This window comes from Lotus japonicus, chromosome 2 (genome assembly GCF_012489685.1).
Source record: "Lotus japonicus ecotype B-129 chromosome 2, LjGifu_v1.2".
NCBI lineage: Eukaryota > Viridiplantae > Streptophyta > Magnoliopsida > Fabales > Fabaceae > Lotus > Lotus japonicus.
This window is the reverse complement of record NC_080042.1, coordinates 62,141,846-62,163,284: the sequence shown is the minus strand read 5'-3', so window position 1 is coordinate 62,163,284 and position 21,439 is coordinate 62,141,846. Positions and strand designations below refer to the sequence as shown.

At 32.9% G+C, this 21,439-nt stretch overlaps 1 protein-coding gene and 1 long non-coding RNA gene across 17 annotated transcripts; one reads left to right on the top strand and one right to left on the bottom strand.

Annotated features, from left to right (window-relative positions):
• Nucleotides 1-1,823: 1,823 nt before the first annotated feature.
• On the top strand, nucleotides 1,824-6,878 carry LOC130738724 (uncharacterized). Of its 14 annotated transcripts, none has more exons than XR_009019550.1 (6): nucleotides 1,824-2,066; nucleotides 2,377-2,849; nucleotides 2,933-3,881; nucleotides 4,559-4,651; nucleotides 5,000-5,067; nucleotides 5,300-5,721. It is a non-coding gene; the product is annotated as an uncharacterized LOC130738724 (long non-coding RNA). The 14 variants fall into 14 exon arrangements; XR_009019553.1 differs by having other exon boundaries at nucleotides 1,825-2,066; nucleotides 2,538-2,849; XR_009019549.1 differs by having other exon boundaries at nucleotides 1,825-2,066; nucleotides 2,374-2,849.
• Nucleotides 6,879-12,678: 5,800 nt separating this feature from the next.
• Nucleotides 12,679-21,224, bottom strand: LOC130738723 (transcription repressor KAN1-like). Of its 3 annotated transcripts, none has more exons than XM_057590852.1 (6): nucleotides 19,895-21,224; nucleotides 19,730-19,806; nucleotides 18,832-18,877; nucleotides 18,408-18,564; nucleotides 13,855-13,948; nucleotides 12,679-13,236 (listed from the first exon to the last, which is right to left on the bottom strand). In XM_057590852.1, the coding sequence occupies exons 1-6, from the start codon at nucleotides 20,667-20,669 to the stop codon at nucleotides 13,123-13,125; spliced, it is 1,263 nt and encodes a 420-aa protein (XP_057446835.1). In that variant the 5' UTR covers nucleotides 20,670-21,224; the 3' UTR covers nucleotides 12,679-13,122. The 3 variants fall into 3 exon arrangements, 2 of the variants coding, with proteins under 2 accessions (XP_057446835.1, XP_057446836.1); XR_009019545.1 differs by having other exon boundaries at nucleotides 13,097-13,236; nucleotides 13,855-13,943; XM_057590853.1 differs by lacking the exon at nucleotides 12,679-13,236 and having other exon boundaries at nucleotides 13,854-13,943.
• Nucleotides 21,225-21,439: the final 215 nt, after the last annotated feature.

Below are 21,439 nucleotides of genomic sequence, written 5' to 3'. Positions count from 1 at the left end.
TAGTCCTCATCTTGATGGAGCGTTGTACTAAACTTCATGTACCCGGCTCAGACTTGTTTGGTTAGTTCCATCAATCAATGAATAACGAACTATCTTTTCAACTTCGTGTAAAAGATGTGGGTTCTCATTCAAGTATTGTACTGCTTTGTCTTTTCTCTGTCCTAGTCGTTGGTCCCCATAATTTCAAATCCAACAAAACGAAATCAAATGGAATCGAACAATGAACAACAATGTAATCAGGGAAAAAAGAACAACAAAAGATACCTGGTTGGGTGGTGACGTGGCGCACGACGAATCCAGGGAGAGAAGAATAAAAGAGAGTTGAAGAGATGATTTAGGATGAGATTTTGATGGGTATATATAGGGGAGGATATGACCGATGCAATATCTTAGAAAAATAGATCAAATCTTTTAAAAAAATATCAATCAATTAGTTTAGAATATAATGATTGTTTTAAAAAAAATAAAAACTGAATGCATTCGGTTGATATCTCATCAGATTTTATCTTAACAAATATCACATCAGTAATAATTTTTTTGGATGATTTGGTTTTAAATAAAAAAAGGTACGCATACGTAGAAGCTACCAAAATTTAATAAAATACCATAAAAATTAATTAATAATATCAAAATAAATAAAAAGTAAAATAAAATACCCACAGATAAAATCAAGAAATAAACAACCTAAATTCTAATTAAATCTAAAATTTAAAAAAGTTACTAAATAAATATAGATAAAAACTATCAAAATCTAGCAAATCACAATAAAAACTCATAAAATCATGAATTAATTAAAAATCCGAAAATTCAATAAAAATACCATAAATATTAATTAATACTCTAAAAATAAATCAAAAATAAATTAAGATAAAATCAAGAAATAAATAACCCAAATCCTGATGAAATCTAAAATTTAAAAATATTTTTTTTTTATGATAATTAACCTGAGTGAGAATGACACGTAGAATTTTTTTTATGAGAATTAACTTGAGAATGACACGTCACTAAGAATTAACGTGAGAACGACACGTCACTAAATCAGCCTGATGAGAGTTCTTTTTTTCTAATATATATTTATTCATTCATTCCTCTCTCTTTTTTCTCCTACTAACTTCAAAGTGACACATTTAAAAATTGGAATTTAGTTGAGGGTAGTCATGTAATAGCCCACCTACTTTATTTATATTTTGATTTATTTAATTCACATATATTCTTATATTAATGACTACTTAAAATTTGTGTCCCACCACCAGTTTATTAACCAATCAAATTTTTTCTAATAAACAAATTCAACCTTGATTTTTAGCTATAGTTAAAACCACCACAATCATAACCAATTAGATTTAAACATCTTTTATTTTCCATTTGAAAAGCTCCTTAATTCCTTTCTGTTTACATTTTTTTAAACGTCCCTATACCTTTCAAACTCCCTGCCTCCTAATTTGACATTGTTGAGTATAAATTAAAAGTGGATGCCGTCCAATTTAACCACTAAAAAACAGAGAATTTCAAATCTGATTAATTTTATATAATAAGAGTTTAATGGATATGCACTTTCAGTGTAAAACAGTTTTACACTGACAACCAATCACAACATGCCATATAAGTGAAATAATATCTTTCATCTTAAATTTTAATTAAAACAAGAATATATTTGCTGATGTGGCGGAATTCAATTGGGCGACTGTGTAAACAAAGTTTACACTGACAGTGTATACCCATTAAATTCATATAATAATCATGTGCTAAGCATTGTCTTGAAAATCAATCCAATGACATTCATAATCTATATTCCCTAGACATGATTTAAAAATCTGAGTTAAATTTTATAGATTTTATCACATTTTTTGATTGGATTCATGAGGCTTCAACTATAAATAACACATGAATATTGTTTCAAATCATAAATTTAAACCTTCTTTTTTTGTTGTTCTACAAAGGATCATTTGGGATTATTTCTTCTTCTTTGTGTTTGGCAGATTGAAGGGTACCAGAGAAGATAACAAGTTCTAAGAGGGAGGAATCTGGAACTTCTCTTTACAAGTCGTCTAACAAATTTGATTTAGGTTGTGGCATCTAACTGAGCTTCTGTTAATATATGAGCAACTAAACGTGTTCTTTTTTTATCCTAGGATTCAATTCTTCTTCTTTTTATTCCAACAGTGCTTAATTTTTATCCTGTACTTAATTTATCGTAAGTTGGGATTCAATTTTTTTCTCAAGTCCTGGAACTTTTTTTTAATGAAGTGTAGTCTAGACCGTTCTGGTTTTTGGTTATGGTTAATTTGGTTTCCTTTTTTACTCGGGTGTCTAAAGTTCTTCTCTTTTGTTGTTGTTTATATGTTTTTGCTTGAAATGAAACAAATGATGCAGCAGCTGCGTTTTGAAAAGGGGAATGCTCTTTAAGACTATAGATGATTTCACGCAGAACAATTCATTACAATTTTGAATTTCAAATTCAAAAGTTTGTGCATCTATCTATAACTATATTCTATCCCTAAACCCATTTAACCATTTTAAACAAATATGTTTATCAGAAACCTCCGCATCAACCTCTCTTGCCCAGCTACAAACGCGAAGGAATTTTTCTTTTCCGTCCTCCTTCTCCACTCCCAACCTGAGCCAAAATCCACGATTTGCCTCTGATCACTGCCTGGAAGTTCTCCTCGAATTCTCCTACCCCTTGCACTGAATCCTTCTTTCTTCTCTCACAAATGTTTGAACTTTCGGTTCCACCATCCAGAGCTCCATCCTTCACTCTCGAGGCAATCATTCACTCTTGGGCTTAATTTCAATGTTCAGATTATCTTCATTCTCCACTCTACTCTCGATCATGATTTATGGCTCAGGTATCTTCCTTTATTTAGGGCTTAATTGATTAACGGTTATTGTTTTCATCATGATTTAGTGTTTTCAGCTTTATAATTTTCAGGTATCTTCTCCACTGCCTTCCATCTCTAATTTTCATTGGCTAGGTCTGAATCGTCCTCTTCACCTTGGCTCCGTTATTCTGTCAATGTTTTCTTCTCAGTTCCCTACTGAAACAAGAATCAAGTTGTGTTTTTATATGGATGGATTGTGATCAATTATTGGTTTTATAGATAGTCAATTCAAACCCCTAATACCAATTGTGTTTTTTTATTGCTTTATTTCCCTTTTCTAAAATTTGTGGCAATTGCTAGGGATTGAACGTGGTGCCTGAGGATTTTGTGGCAGAGCAGCTCAAGTCTGTGCTCTCTGATATGCATGTTGATGTGTTAAGTCAAAACAATGAGTACTACAGCTATTATTTCCAATTATTCCCCATATTCAGCTATTTTGTTTCTGGACAGAATCTTAAACCTTTTCTTATATGCAGGTTGTTAGAAAAATTATGTACATGAAATTTAATATACAATTGCAGAATAAATATTGAGAGACAACAAATATAACGAAATTCTTGCTTTATTTTCCTAGGATTGCTTGAAGATGACTGTCATTTTCTCATACTTGCTTATTATTTCATTCTATGTATAATTATCAAACTCCATGTTGTGTAAATAATCATAACCCTTTTTTCCCTCAACGTTTCTTTGGTAATTGGAAAATTGATTCCAGCACTGGCTGACTCGAATTCGAAGCAATTGAAATTTATTTAAGGAAGTTAATTTTGAAGTTTCAATTGCTATTGTAGCTTTCTCATGATTTTGATTTGAACTGAGTTTCTTAGAGCTATTTCAGTTATAATGCTAAAATTAAGTGCATAAAATATTTGCTCTTCCGTCTTATTTGATTCTTACAAAATTCACTCATTGTAGAGTGCTTATCTGGTGGTGATATCTATGAAGGATGGGGTGGTGATTGCCTGAATGGGGATCATTGAAGATTGAGCACAATTTGTGGTATTTCTCATTATACCTTATTATCTCTTTCTATTTGGTTTTAGGGGATTTTCTTTGGCCCAAGTATCTTCCGGGCATTGCTTTCAGAAAATGTAATGAGTCTTTCAAGGTAAAAACTTTCTTTTTCCATGCAAATTTCTTGCTTTTGAATTTTTACCATTTCTTTTCTTATTCATATTCCTCTCTAACTTATATTTCTTACTAAGTTATTGGAATGCGCCATTCTTTCATGTGTTTCCTTCTTTCATTTTCCTAGTTGTGTTTCCTCTATGACTTATGTTCCATATGATGTTGCTTAGCGTAATGCTAAGGTTGTTTTCTAACTTCTATTTATTTAACTTTTTATTATTTTGTGCCTATTAGCCTAACTACTTGCTGCTGTCTCTTTAGTTTTCTTGCTCTGATAAATCACTATTTGTTGAAATGAGCTCATTTACTCATGCATTGTTTCTAAAAAAATTGTCTTCTGCTCATTTGATTTTCTGGGCTCCTTGCTACCGTCTCCTAAGTTTTCTTGCTATTATGAATCACTATTTGTTGTAATGAGCTCATTTGCTCATGCATTGTTTCTCAAAATTTGTCTTTAACCGACACCTGTCATGGTTTAGGTCGTGTCTCCAACCGATTATGTTACTAGCTTTTTCTTATCATCATTATTGATTTGGGATTTTTACCAGGTAACTTCTCCATGCTCGCCCGGAGCTTTCTAGGGATGACCTTGAAGCTGCCAGTTTTTTAGAAGGGTTATGAGGAATAAGTTGATTGGAGAGGTAAGCCAACATAAAAATAGAAACTGTTTCCATTTCCATTTTAAATTTTGGTTTTAGGTTTATGGTTCTTGAAAATTGAAATACATATGTGAAACCTGTTATGCACTAGGTTTATGGTTCATGAAAATTGAAATACATATGTGAAACCTGTTATGCATTGGGTTTTGTTATGATTTCTCCAGCTCCTTTGAATACAAATTAGTTCATGTTGATGAATAAACTTGGCTTCTATTTCCTATAATGTTTTTCTTAACACAGAATATATTTCAGTTTTTTGTTTTCATTTTTGCGTGTGTTCTGAGCTGATTAGGTAGTAAAAATATTTGATTTTGGCTTATCCTATTTCAGTTGTTGATTATTTTGGATATTGGATTCTGAGCCTCTTGGGTGTGCAGGGTTCACCATTATTCTGCGAGGTTTGTCTTGAACATGCCCCTGTTATCTGCACTTTTTGTTCTATTATTTCTTCTTTTTGCTTCTTGACTAAACATCTATACATTATTGGTGCAAGTAATTGATTTATTTTTTCAACAGATTATAAGGAAGATGATGAAAATTGTGTATCATTTCAAAACACTATCTCAAGTTGTTTCTATTTCATTATTTTATTACTTCAATGCTTTCCATTATTGGTTCTGTTTTATACAGGTTGTGAATGAGTCACTTGCCTGGGAAATGTTATGAGGTTCGCACATGATGCTCTCGAAGATTACCAAAATTGTAGGAACTATACTACCAATTTACACGGTACCATGTTCCCGTTTATTTGGGAAAAATGGATACATGATTCCTTTAGGATCATGTGCACCAATAGGTCAATAGTCAGAGAATGATTTTAGTTCATTTTAACTATATGTTTAAATTTGGTGCTGACAGAGATTGTCAATATGAAATGAAGTATATATCTAGAAGAGGTTAGAAGAACCAACATATTTTGTTTACCTCCATGCTTCCTAGGAACTTCATGCTTTTTTGAACGCCAAGTTCTTCTTTTTTTTCTTTTAAAGGACGCCAAGTTGTATCCCCCCATTTATGAAAACAACCAATTATAATGATTAATGCTACAATTACCTTACTGTCCAAATGGCACGATTATCACTTTGTAATATTGGTGATAGATGAAAGGAGTAGAGCTAATTGAAAATTAAATTATCGTATTGGAAGAATAGTTGTAGATTTTCTTATAGGGTGTCTTTTTGTGTTGTTGTCATGATGAAGAGGGATATATCTCTTTGAAAGAATAGTGGTAGATTTGCTTTTCATATCTTTGTAGTCCCCGTTTCTCTCTTTTCTTTACTTTGAATTTGAAATCCATATTCAAATTGAATGACATTACTATATAGCATTGTAATTGGCTGTGATGTAAAGATAGTGTCAATTTCTTCTTTATTTTCAGGTTCTCTACTCTTTTTGAAATAGAAGATGATTCTGAAGAAGGCATAGAGACACATAGCAGAAAATTGTAAATATGAAATGAAGTATATCCAATTAAATGAAGTAGGTTTTTTTTTTCTTTTTTAATATTGGTTTTCTTGATTGAGGCACTTACATTGAAGAGTTTTTGATTTTTCCTGACTAACCCAACTTCTCCATCAAGTTTTCTAAGTTAATTTTAATTGTCGTCATTGCCTGACTTTTTCTAGATTGTTCTGTACAAGTTGTTGTTGTTGATTCTCAAAAGGATGATAGTACGGATAAGATGGGTTTTAGTATCCCCAGCTCTGCTAATAAATAGCATTGACTTATTTGAGGTCAACACTACAGGTTTTGGTTAAAAAATGATGGCTAGAATTGTATATGGGGAAGGAGAAGGATTATGGAAAAGTTGTCAAGGCATGACACTGACCATTGAGGTTATCCAAAGGCCTAAGTCACTTGAATTAGGAGTTCTATTCTTTTTTTTTTTTTGTCTTGAACAAGGTATCCCCACAGCCGACAGCCGTGAGACTAATCCTCGCCCCACGGTCAGCGCACTAAGCGGTAGGGGGCTGGCCAAGGAGTTTTTTCTATTCGCAAGAGTTGAGTTTCGAACCCCCAACCACTTGCTTAAAGGACGAAGTGCTGAACCACTACACCAACCCACTTGGTTAATTAGGAGTTCTATTCTGAAACCACAACTGTTGAGCAGAAGTAATAAATTATAAACTTTATTTTGAATATTAGTTGTTTCAACGTTAAGTTCAAATCCATATAATTGATTCTGTTTGTGGATATCAAGTTTGTTGTGAAAATTCCAATGGGACTTAGTGGAGGACTAGATAAGCATTTCACATGAAAATTATTTTATGTTAATTAATAGAAAAATATAATTTAAATTCTTTGGTAGTTTTTTCATATTTTTTAAAATAATTATAATAGTAAAATATAAAATTATAAAAATATGTGGTACGGGAATTGAAAACATTAATATATGTGTTTTATATGAGGTGTGCTAAAAATCTCTCACAGAATCTATATATCTATAACTTCACTAATTTGGTTGATTTAAAAATAAAATTCATGAATATTTTACATTTGAGTAGGTTAGGAAAATTTAAAATATAAAGTTAATATCATTTTGATTTATTTGTTCTTTTCATCTTCTCATTTTAGAAATTTAGAATTTAAAATTCAAAATATTTTTATTTACCATGTGCAGACCATTAATGCTTCAATCATGCATAACATTCATTGGGAATCTGCACCACTTTTAAGTTTCAATCCTTCAAACAAGCTTTTATCGGATTCTCATTCTGAGTTTAAACTCCTCACATATCCTTCCGCACAACCCTCTCTTTCCCCTTAACCCTCTCTCGCTTTCTGTCTCTCTTCACCGTCTCGATGTCTCACTGTATTCTTTCACAAAACTCGCCCCCCCTCCCCCCTCTTCAGCTTTTCTAAATTCATTAGTAAAGCAGTTAAAAAAAATTATAACGAGTGAAACCATGTTGTGCGGGTATTAAAAATTTTAAAAGGATTATATGTAACTTAGGATACAAAATTATGTAATAAAAATACAAAGCACGAGAATGAACATTTTACAATCGACTACATTAAGTTTTTAGAAGAAATTTGCACTTCAAAGCTATAATTTTTTTAGCTAACCTAAAATTAGAAATAATTTCCTAATAAATTACAGTAATAATATGTTATTATTTTTATTGTTTGTTTAAAATTGGTAAACGGGCATTGATAAAAATATTAGATTATAACTAATGTTAAATAAAAATATAACATTAAATTAAATTATTTTATGAATAAATATATACAATTTTAACTAATCTGAATGTATATATATATATATATATATATAAAAGTTGAGTGAAATTATGCGGGTTGTGTGATATTCGTTGTGGTTTTTTTTTGTTGAATGCTCATCTTTTTTCAGTCTCTTAATTATAGCAGCTAAAATATTTGTAAATATTGATTTTGGTATAATCAGAGTAAAATCCACCGTGCACGGGTAAGAACTTTATACTTGAAAATACTTTAATCTTAAAGCTAATATAAAAGTTCATTTTCAAATTATTTTTGTTTGCATCGAAATTTTATTTTTAAATAATTTAAGTGCATTGTTAATATTTTTTAAATAAAGTTAGGAGAAATTATATATATCTATGTATTTTGGTTTCACTTTGTAAGTCTCAAACATAATATATTGAAATATATGTATTTACATCTTCAAGGCAAAGAATCATTTATACGACCCATGTGCAGAACTGAAGATTTTGACTAACTAATTTCTTTTTTTCCAAAATATTTATATTGTTTAAATCGGTTTATGAGTATATAACACTATAAGTGTCCGAATTTATGTTTTTTGAATATCTATATCTTTATTATGATTGTTCTTTCATTTTTAGTATCTTAAATTGTTTATAATCAAAATATTTATTGATGTGTCAAATATAATAGTAAACTTCACCGTGCAGCGCACGAGCAAAAACACTAGGTTCGAGACAAGGTTCATTATTATTACTTGGAGGTAGAACTGCTCACTCTAAATTTTCTATTCCTATTTCAATCCACGAAATATCTACATTTAATGTCCAAAAAGCGAGTCTTATTATTTGGGATGAAGCCCCATGTTGAAAAATCACTGTTTTGAAGCTCTAGACAGAACTTTAAATGACATTATGAAGACGCAAACAACTTTTGACCATGATAAACCTTTTGGAGGAAAAGTAGTTGTTGTGGGGGGAGACTTCAGGCAGATTCTTCCAGTCATTTTGAAAGGAAGTAGATCTGACATCATTTTTTCTGCTGTGAATTCATCCTACCTATGGAAGTATTGTAAAGTAATGAAGTTAACTATCAACATGAGATTACAACATGCTGCTTTCTCTTCTTCATCTATGGAAATCAAAGAATTTGCTGATTGACTTCTTCAAGTAGGGGATGGAACGGTTAAGCCAATCGATGATGATGATTCTAATATAGAGATTCCCTCTGATTTGTTGGTAAAGGAGTCTAATAATCCTTTACTCGAATTAGTAAATTTTGCTTATCCCGATGTTGTTGCTAATTTGGAAAACCATGGATATTTTGAACAAAGAGCACTCCTTGCACCTACTCTTGAAAGTGTTGAAGAGGTTAACAACTTCATGTTGTCTATGATTCTTGGAGAGGAAACATAAATACTTTGAGTTATAATACTTCGTGTAGATCGGATGAAGATTCTGATATAGATGCAGAATGGTTTAGTTATGAATTCCTAAATGATGTTACATGTTCTGGTATTCCAAACCACCAAATTGTATTAAAAGTTGGGGTTCCTATCATGCTGATATTGCTTTGACGCCGTATATTATTGTTGCTACCGCTCTGTCTGACACTGGCCTTCCATTCAAGTTCTCAAGAAGGCAGTTCCCTATAAACGCACGGTCGACTATATGTAGCCCTATCGAGAGTTAAATCTAGAAAAAGGTTGAACATACTTATTGTGGATGACAAAGAAGTATTCTAGAACATATGAATGGTTAGATTTGGTAACTTAGATTTTGAAATTCTTTGTATCTTGCGCATCATAATTAGCATCCTGTTTTTTTCTTTATCTTTATTAATCATTTTCCAAATTGTTGCAGGTACAATGGATTTTAATTCAATGAGGGAGAACAAGCAACAACTGAGATACTATAATTGAGCCTTTTTATTGCTGAATTATATTGCTGTAATATTGGTCTTTTGTCGGATTCAATTGAGATTTTATTTAAATTGTTTGTTTCGGTTTGGTTCAATTGAATTTTCTGTTCAACAAAACATATATGTTGTAGTTCAGAATCGATTTTTGCCGTGCAGCGCACGGGTAAAAACACTAGTAACTTTTATTTCTTTATCGACTCTGTATAGTTTTTTACATGATTAGATAGTATAAAGATGCTAAATCAAAATATATATAAAACAAATTAGGGTTAAATATGTTTTAGATCACTAACTTAGACACATGGCCCATACAAAAATTAAGCTTTTTTTGTCCCTCGAAATTTTTGTTTGATTTAAAATGGTCATTGTGATGTCATAATGTTTATTTAGTATTTTTACTTATCAATTAACGATCCACGTAGTGCACATGAACTTTTTTACATCCGTTTGATCCTTAACAAAAAAAAACTTCATTAAATTTAGTCATTCTTCCCTTAATTTTAAATGGTTTGGTTTTGAGTTGTCTCATGTTTCAAGGGCATCAACAACAACAACACATTGCATCACTGCAATCTCAAGCGTTTTACAAACAAAGGTTCTGGTTCGATGGTGTGGCATTGTCTCTGGTGGTGTTGGGGTTCAGTTGTGGGGGCATGGCCTCTGGTGGTGTTGGGGATCGATGGAGGCGACGCCTCTGGTGCAGTCGTCTTCGCCTCAACCCTTGCCTTTCTCCGCCTTACCATCGCATGATATCGATCCCTCTCTTCCTCCCACCACGCTGCCATGGAAGATCCTCCTACAAGATTGCAATTAGTTCCACACAGTTGGAGAGTAGTCTTCCCCAACTGCCATGCACTGCAAAACAACCACTCTTCCACTCGTAGTCGTGCTTATCGTTGTCACATTGTCCATAATTGAAAAGAGAGATAAATCATGATTGAGGGTTACTTTAGGAATTGAACTTTAACTTGAGGGTATACCATGGACCACTATTTCTATTGGTCCATGCCTGCAGAAGGTAACCTAACTTTAACTTAGAAGGAAAATCTATTGATGTCATTCCCACAATATTCGTGCCACCCCATTTCCAAAAAAATGCATATTAAGTTTCACTAGAAGTGCGATATGAAAAATATACCATATGCATACCGCAATTTAAAGTGTGGTATGCATTTTTCCATAGTGCAACTTAAAGTGCGATATACATTTTTTTAATACGACAAGTTAAATTGCGATATACATAAGGATTACATGAATAAGTGTGAGATAACATCAATAAATTTTTCCAAACTAAATATCACGTTTCATTCAGGTGTAACAACTCTACACCATATACATGAGAAAAAGTTGCTCCCATGCCATATATGTATTCGGCCAAAACTAATTATTGATTTTTAAGATTAAAACACCAAAGACATGCAGAGGAATAAAAACTAATTATTAATAAATGATGGAGAATGTATGTTAACAAGAACCACCCAATAAAATACTGATGAAACAAGAGCTAACACCATTTACTTGTCATATGGACCAATCACAGCACTGAAATGTCTCCTGATCAGTGATCATCAATGTCCCACTGTGGCATATCAATTATGTATTTTGGGATTTAAGGTGGTGGCCTAGTCATCAGTCTCTTTCGCATCTACAAGTGTGTTTACACATCATCATGCATGCCAGAATATTATAGACACACTATACTATCCGCAATTAATGTTTTTCATCGATGTAGCCTTCAACTGGTTTATTGTCATTGTCAGTTTAATTTCAATTAATTTCGTCCCCAAAATGAAGTATGAAGAAGATTCTTTGTTTCCATTTATTGTCCCATCTTTATACAGCTAATCAAATTATGCGATGTAGGTATGAGTATGAGTATGATCGATGTAACACACTGTAGTCTGTAGGATCTGTAATGGCATCTCACTGCCTTTTGCTACTTGCTTTCATTTCCTTTTGTATTTGGCACCCTTGTGATAGATTTCAATTCATTTTGGCTTGAAAAGAAATATGAATATGATAATTATATGCTTAAATGAGTGATTTTTAAATGATGGGAATAAAAGTTCTAGCAATCCTGTTTAAACGGTAAACATCCGTACTCTGGTGAGAATAATTAGTTCTAACGGCAAAAAAATTTCAGTATGCAAGACTCAAATTTAAAATTCTACTTAAAAAGAAATTTAGCGATGTATCACTAAGTAAATAATCCATTGATCCAAAATATAGCAAAATAAAAGATATACTTTTTTTTATTAAGAATACATATTTCTGGGCCATGCAGGGGCTGAGCCTTTAACAACCGAAATGTTCTTTAATGTATATATGGTTACTTGAAAGTTGAAGCATTTGAATATTGCTTCACTTAAGGTTACAGCTGTTACAACTGATTTTTCAATCAAGCATATCTAGTAAGTGGATTAGGCATATCATATCAACTAAAGCTGTCCATTAGTGGGGTATATTGCAACCCACAATCAAAACATCAACATGCATGTTTATCACAAGATCAAAGCAACGTGGATATTTTCTAATCATAATAGCTATTGTATCTGGAATCTTTAAGCTAGCACGAACAGATAGCTTTTTGCATGAATGATTTTGTCAAAAAGATGGAGTTTCACTTATCAAAGAAAGCTCCAATAAATATATTCTTCAAATCTTTCACACCCATCACTGCTTTTTAGCTTTGATCTCTTGTGCATAAAGTCAAGTATAAAATCAAGGAACAAAGTATCCTAATGATAGATAACAGCTATCAAGCTTTCCGACTTTTGGCTTTAAAAAACTAATTTGAGAAACTTATTGAAATAAGATCAAGACTATATATTATACGCAGGTATAAACGCTTAAAATAAAATCTGAATGACTTTTAAAAATAAAATCAATGCACCATATTGTAGAAATGTCATAAATTATTTACATAAATTAATAATTCAAACATTTATATAAACACATATACTATAAGATAGACTCAAATAAACTCTTACAAGCGCAGTCATGGTCACCCAATTCAAGGTTCAAGAATTAGGAAGAGAAAGATATATATGGACAAATCAGTAGGAACCTAGGGTAAAGGAAAGAAAATAAAAGACGGAACAAAAGCCTTATAATACACCTGCTTCCTTCTTTTCTTTCAACTTTTACTTTTAACTATAACATTTATATAATGGCTAGCAAGCTTTGGCCTCAAAAAGAATATACAAGAGTTGCTTTAGATTTGTGGAAAGTGACATCTTCGTCTTGACAAAAGCACTACCTATTTATATATATCAGTGCATTAGTCTTTCCTCTTTTTCCTTCTTATTTGGCTAGTAAAGCCATACTTGGGTTATGTAAACTAACTAAAATCAAGCATGTTCATTGATGTGCCAATTTGGTCTTCCTAAGGTGAACTCCAAGCTTGGGTTCTGACAGGCTAAACTTTGATCCTTGAAGCTTCTTGATTGTATGTAGTTTCTTTCCTGCACAAACCAATCATTTTCATACAGCTAAGTCTTATAATATACCTAAAATCTGGTAACTAACCAATTTCAAAGTAAAAGATGTATTTTGCAATGGGATTATTTATATGTACATGGCCTTTGCTTGTTGGGGAGTCAAAGGAGCCTCATAGAACACAACATGGACAAATGGGGTCAATACAGAAGAACACCATGAGATTCAAACACCACATTTTTACCAAAAATTTTAAGAGAATAGATTTATGGGTCACACACATCTCTTATATGATCTTCACCTCACTCATTCTTAATCAATTTGAAACATCAATTACATGCTTGAATTTTCCAACAATTTGGGTATCATCTAGTGTTGCTGCTGTTAGAATGATACCATGGCCTACGTAGTGGTATAGATTGGGGTTATTTTTTATGTATCTGAGGAGTGGTTCTTGGTTTTGGAGTTTCTTAGTTCTGGTTTTAACTCCCTTGTTTTCTTGTAATTTATTTCTCTACATGTATTGGGATTGAAGTACCCCTTATACTTCCATCTAATATATTTTGACTTATCAAAAAAAAAATTTAACAAATGAGTGACCTAGCAATATATTAGTGTAGCAGAAGAGAGGATTAGGTCACAACCTCGGTAAGCTTTCCAATATGCTGAGATGACAGGCTTTCTTCTCGACTAAGCTCATCCAGATCCCGGGAAATCGCTTGTATTCGTTCTCCTATACTGCCAGGAATTTCAAGGAATAATAAAAGATGTAAATAAAGGTGAACTATCATATAATTGCAATTAAAATATCAAGATCATATAATAATAAATGAGTACTGAGACCATAGGAGAGAAAGTTCAGTAAAATATATTTACAAAAATTAATCACAATATAAGTTACTACATGCAGATGCAAGCAATATATAACATTATTACAATTATCTAGGTATATATGCTGCAAGGACCATGGGAAGAAGTAAAAAGATAAACACGCATGGGTGAGGACTGATAAGAGCATGAGATCGATGGAAAGGAAATATTCATGTTGTTAAAAGCATATGTTTGGATCATCTTTATCTTTTTCATAATCAAATATGATCCTCAAAAGCTATTTACAGAAGCTTTTTACTAAAATTAAATTTGACTTTAAAACCAATTGTGGACATTCATAGCTTTCTTTTCTGGCGAAAATGAAAAGATGAGCTATCATTACCCTCCCTTTTCAAATGCAACAATACTGAAATGTGTTATGCATGGAATGCTCTAATACAATTGCTTATTTAGTTGTGCATTGGAGATGACCTTGTTTTAGAGAATAAGGAATAAAGAGACAATCATAAGGTTTAATTTGAATGAAGGTAATGTTTTACGACAAAAATATAATCATAGTTCAACATAAAAACATAAACTTTCTAATTATTGTATTATTTAAAATTTTGCTTGTTACAATTTTTTTACTTCAAAGATTATTAATTGCTTATTCTTAATTTATCAAGTAACTCTAACCTGATGAATAGATTTAACTCATTTAAGGTTTAACAATACTACTTAGAGATATAACCGACGATTTAGAGCACTTCATCTCTTGAAACTTTTTCTCTCTCTAAACTTGGTCTCTATGAGTTCCAGCTTTGGGTTGGCACGCGCCGCTTTCCTTCTCTACGCAGCGGCAACCCCCTTTTGTGCTTCTCTTTTAATCTCTCCACCTCCTTTCCTAGTCCTATCCTCCTTCCTTTGATGTATTTTGCTTTATTGGTATCTCTAGCCGTCCACCCTCTCCTTTCCCAACCTAGATCCAATGCCTTCTTCCTTCCCCTTCTCTCAAAGGTCCAACCCCTAGCTCTATGCTCCTGGGCCTTCGTTTTCTTCTGGTTCTATTCCTTCATTGTCGAGATTCTATCTACTAGGGTTTCAACGACTCAGGTTGGGGTAGCGAGGGCTAGTTTTGGAAACTCGAGCTTCGGGCGCTACAACGATCCTTTTGTTGGGTAAAGTTGATGGTATTGATGGCGTCGAGGAGGATGCCCTTGTTTCGAGTTGGGGTTATTTCAAGCCAGATCTGTTCTCGGGCGTGACAAAGTGGGTTTGGTTTGTTTGGTTTTGGGTTGCATGTGGTTGGGCTTGCTAGCTAAGATTCTTGTTTCTTGGACTTTTTTCAAGGCTTTCCGGACCTTTAGGCGTTTTATCTTTCACAGTTACAGTTTTTGATTCAATATACGTTGTACATTGCAACTTGTTGGGACTTTGCTCTCTATAATATTTTTTAAGTTGTGCCTCTATATATAAATTCTTTCGCTCTCGAAAAAAAAAAACAAAACTATTTATATAATGAACATCTAAAGTTTCTAACTTCGGAAGATCAATCAATGTGCATTTGTATCTTTGGGTTTTAAGACTTTGTATGAGAGTTTTTTTTTAGAGGGGAGGAGAAGGCTTTGAGGGGAAAGGGGAGAGGAGGGAAGAGGATGTTGTGCCAAAGTAGGCACTTAACTATCCAAGTCTCATATCGAGTAATCTAAAAAAAGGAAATATAGAGTTATTAAAAGTATGAAGAGTTTATTTGAGTTTTCTTAACTATAACAATTCTAGTCATTTGGGATATATTGACTTGCGGCTTAGTGTGTGTCACTGAGATCATGAGTTTAGGTAAGACGTGTGAACCACGTTAAATTTGTGAGTTGTTCTTTATCTATTATTAATTTTTCTACTTCTTATGGTGGGTGTGCTTTTTTCATGTGTGGAGATTTCCTCTCATGGATCCAACAAGTGGTATCGCATAACTCTTGATTGTGCTTTCAACAAGTTCTCGAAAGTTCTCATATCTCAACAAGTTCTCATATCTCAACAAGTTCTCTTAAAAAGAGAATTAATATTAGATTAAAGATCAACAATTTGGGAACAAACTCTCCCAAGTGAGTAACAAAGGATAAAATTTAATTAATAATAAAAATCATCAAGGATTAATATACTCATTGTTCTGACGTGTGCGTGTACTTTATTTATCTAAAGAGAAAAAAAGAAGATGCAAGGAAGATTTGGTGGATAGAAGGAAGCAAGATAAGAAAGAAAAAAAAGAAGGAAATGTAAAACGATCTATTTGAAAACAGAATTTTTATTATCCCAACATGGACAAAAGCCTCCTGTTAGTCCTGTAAGACGAAAATTCCACTTTTTTATTTATTTATAATTTTACCCATCCTTATTCAAATTCGGAATTTCCATACTTTCTCTCTTCCTCCTTTCTTTATCCTTTTTTTCTTTATATTTTCTCCTCATTTTAAACTTGATTTTTTAATCTTCTCAAAGACAATTAATATATCCATGTTTCTCTTTCCCTGCTCTCATCTCTTCTTCATAATTTTTTCTTCACCTAAATCATTTAAAAATTCATTTCGTTTTTTATTCATTTTTCATGATCCCATTTGCTTCCTCTAAGGTCTAAACAGACTAGTAATAAATAGGTACGAAAGAGAAAGAGTATATTGAAGGTTACTACCTGTCTTTCTGACTAGAAGGAACCCTTTTTGCAGAACAAATGTGAAGGGCAGAGAAAATTGTGCATCTGAGTTAAAGCTGATCAGAGGCCAACTCAATTCTGGACCAGCATTATTAGAATTTCTGTGGAAGCTATAATTGATCAATGTGGTTGTGGCCTTGTGGGGTGGGATATATATCATTTTATAATTGCACAGACTCATGTGAATGTCACAAATCACCATAGTATTTATAAGGTTTGCTTGATTTTCTGTGTCTCTCATAGCTCTAATTATTATTTCCAAATATGGGATAACTAACTCATCTAATATCTCCAATTCTAACCATAAAAAGAAGCTGTGTTTTAATGGTCATTGTGTTCTAAATGCCTAATTTTTCAGCAATATTTGCATCTACTTCTATTCCCCAGGTATTGTGTGTATTTAAGTATCAGTTATATTGTGTGTATTTAAGCATCAGGTAAGTGGAAGATGAATAAATAGAGTCTGTTTGTAAACAAGTTTCAAGAGCCATAAACTTCGGTTTATGTAATGTAGCAAGAGACATCGTTTTTGTTCAACCTTGAAAAGAGGGATTGACTTCAAACAAACAGGCTCACAGTGATTAGAAAGAGATAACCATGTTGAAAATTCCTCTAAAATTGATTTTAAAGGCAAAATCAATAATGTGAAAAGACTTCTATGAGTAGCTTGAGTGTCAAAGTTAACTTTAAATAAAACTAACTTGTCCAATAAGCATGGTTATGGTCATTGAGTCGGCTTGGATAAGAAGGATTATGCTCTTTCGTCAAGCATGTTAGGATTTGTTTGGTTTTCTTTTGTGAGTGAATTTAACAAGTGCATTCTATTGAATAAATGCGCATTCAAAATTGAACCTAATAATTTACTAGTTACCTAATATCCTTTTGAACTCAAACTCAAATTTTGTACACCATGAACTTAATTCTTTCCGACCAATTCCAATTTAGTTTAGAAATGTTCTTTTGAGAGGTCACTATAGTCATTGTAGGAGTTTGCTACCTAAGATCCTACCATCTTTTGTCTTACTAGTTGACTCAAAATTTGAATTAGGATCCAGTACCAAAGCATTAACCTATGATAAAGCTAGAATACAAAAGGTACGACTTTACAGAAAAAATTGGAAATGAAAACCCATAAAATTGGACACATTGTAACGGTTGTATTGTGTAACAATGTTAGTTATTGAACGGATTCAAACAAGACCATTAAAGGTGTGCAATTATAGATACCCAATTAAGGTAAGAAAAACAAAAAAGTGAACATAGAGTTGAAATATGTTTGTTCTAAAAAATGAATGTTGATCCGCAGAAAATATTGGGCAGTGAGAGCTAGCTGAAAATTTCATGATCTTGTTTCAGAAAAACCACCTTTCTTTCTGTACATTTAAAGAAGGTGAAAGAGATTGTACCATAAAGAGGTATCAGCCAAAAGAGGCATGGCTACTTTTGATCATAAGAAAGAAAAGCAAGAGTGGAGTGAGGAAAATAAATGGAAAAGCAGAAGTTAATGTAGGGAAAAAAGCACTTTTTATGTGTTTCACAAAAAGGGTGGACTTGAGTTTATGATTTCCCTAACTTGATAATTTATTAAACTCAACCATGCCATGCATATATAGAATATAGATAGCAATAGATCCAAACAATGCACCCATGCAGATATATTCATTAAGATATAGAAATTACCTGGAAGAAGAAGAATTAGCCCATAGATTACTTGAAGTGTGGGCCATATCATCATGACTTTGAGGTGCATTTAGAGGACCCCTTTGATTTGGTAAATAATTGTTCTTGCTTTGATTAATGGGTGGTGGTGTTAGGGATATGAAATCCTCATCTCCATCTGTTATATATTGCATTGTATAAGCATTAACAACTCATGATATCATAGTATTTAGAGAGAAAATTGAAATGAATCTTGAGTTTTTAAGCTTTATGTAAAGAGAAGATTATTTAATGTAGAGATTACTAGGGTCTGAGTCATAAAGAGTTGTTGTGAGGGAATCTTCAGAGGAATTGAATAAAGTGCACTCAAATTTGGAGCGAAGATCAAGGAAATAAAATTAGTATAAATAAATGAATTGCATTAGGTGATTTCAACATGAATTACCTGAGGAAGCTGCTGGCTTGTCAGTGTTTTTAACAGTCCTATACATCTGCAGAACCCAAAAAAAGACAAATAAGATGAATATAATACTATATAAAGGGAAATGAATCATGAATAAAATAAATAAACAGTAAGAATAGATGTGAAATCTGAATGGAGAAGAAGATTTTGAAGGGAAAAAATAATCAAATCATCATAGATGCTTCTTTTTCTTTGTTTTCTGGGGTTGTTTAATAACCACGAGGTTGATGTTTGGTAAGGTAAGTAATTGCTTCTATTATTGAGAAATGATGGCTACTTTTCCTACTTTCACTTTCCATCTCCTTTATCTCTCTCTCTCTCTCTCATGAAAAGTAGAACTTGTCCGGTTCTCTGTATCAAACAACAGCTTCTACTGTTCATCCATTCATTCAGCACTGCATGCCTTGGCTACTGTGCCCCTTAGATAGACCTTGGACAAAGTCTACTCACTCCAGTTCACACACTTCACCAAGAAAGAGATTGTGTTTTTGTAATTTTGTTTCAACATGGAAACCAAGGAAGGTCTTGATATTTGGAAATTTTTCTACCTTGTAAGAATCATTTTAGTAATTTATCAAAAAAATCAATTTAGTAATAAGTTTATGAGAGTAATTTTTAGATTTCAGAATTGATTATGAAAAAATAAAAGTTAATTCAAACATTTAATTAAGCAGCTTCTGGGCTTCACGATTGATTCTGAGGAAATAATTTGGTTCTGAAGTCACCGTCAATTCTAGTAATAAGCATACAAAGTTGTTTTGGGATTTTAGAGTTGGTAATGAGATAAAAAGCTAATTCAAACATTTGGTCAGACAGCTTTTAGACTTTAGAATCGATTTTAATAAAATAGAAGTTGATCCAAACATGAGCGATGTAGTACCTGCAAGTGGCTCTTGACATGAGCAAGTGTTAGATCTTTAACATCCATCAACTCCAGAACTGACTTTGGAGTAGCCCCTACCATCCAAAAACACAAGAAAAGTTCAACATCAAGTACTAAAAACTACACACAATGAGAAAAGGGATCAGAGAATTAGGGATTCACTTTCATGGCCCCCAAGAAGCTCAACAGCATGAACAAAGCGATTGTGAAGAGAGCTAGTCCAACGCATTCTTGGAGCCCTCATGTTCCTCTTACTTTGCAGCTTTGGAGTATTGAACATTCTTGACCTCATAAATCCATTTGCAAAATCAGACACTCCATTAGTCCCAAACTGCTGCTGATTCTGATGATGATTATGAAGAAGTTGTTGTTGATGATGATGATGATGGTTCAAGTACTGAAATTGCTGATTAGGTCTTAGATTCTCCATGGTTATCCCATTAAACCTTGAGATTGGAGTTACACTTACACCCCCAACAGTAGCATCATTATTGGGGGAACAAGAAGGGTATGGTAATGGAAGTGGTGCATAGAGAGAAGAAACCCTCTCTGTTGAGGAATTGTTACTATTATAAAAAGGGATTCCATTGAAGGGTGTTGTTATAACTCTTCTTACACCCTCTGAAACCTCACCATGATTTGTTGTTGTTTGCCTCTCTTGTGTTGCTCTAACAAAGTTTCTACTTCTCCTCCAGGGGCTCTCAGCTTCAGAGGGAGTAGTACTTGTGGGGTTCCCTAGACTCAGCTCTATGTTACTGCTACCTTTGATTGAACCATCACTGTGAGATTTGAAGCCATATTCACCTTCTTCTTCAGCTGAAGATCTCCATATATCAAAGGCTGAATCATCATCCCTTTCATTTGTGCAAATTGAAGATGGAGCACTGTTTGGGAGGCTAATGTGCAGTGAAAGATCAGGAATTAGATTCTGAGGCATTTTCAGCTTATATTCCCACAAATGATTTCTAGCAGTGGTAGCTAGTACACTAGTAGTGAAAGGAAAGGAAAAAGAAATACCCACTCAACTCATCAAACACTGAAACCAGCAAGAAGAGAATTCAGAGAAAGGACTAAAGTGGGGGAAGGTGTTTGTTTATTCCCTCTATAGTACTCTAGATTGATGTATGGTAAGGGAAAGAAAAGAACCCCTCAAGCAATAATAAACAAACAAGAACAAGATAGCTAGAATATTAATTAAGGGTGATTTAATTTAATTGTTGGGGTGCAAAAATGGGCATGAATATATGTCTTCTTTGAAAGATGGCTAGATTGAATAACAATTAGACCTTTACTCAGATAGCTTCACAAGAACAGACATCCTTCAAGGACTATGTATAGAGAGAGAGAGAGATGTGTGGTTGTGCATAATAGTAATATAAACAAAAAAATATATAAAGGAATATTGGAATGGAAGAGAGAGAGAGAGGGAGAGGGAGAGAGAGAGATGAGATTTCTGGCTAACTTGAGTTGAGAGTATATATAGGAAAGTGACACTCCAACAATTCCTTTCTTTCCGTTTCTATATTAACACTCCTTTTTCTTCTAGCATAGTCAATACACGCAAACACTGCAAACTGCAAAGTTTTCTTTTTTTATTCTGTGTTTCATTTTTGCTTTCTTTCTTCGAAGACGACGAGAGTAAATCAAAGAGGGATTGTACTGTTCATGTTAGTTACATACTTACATGTACAAGGGAAAGGAAAACAC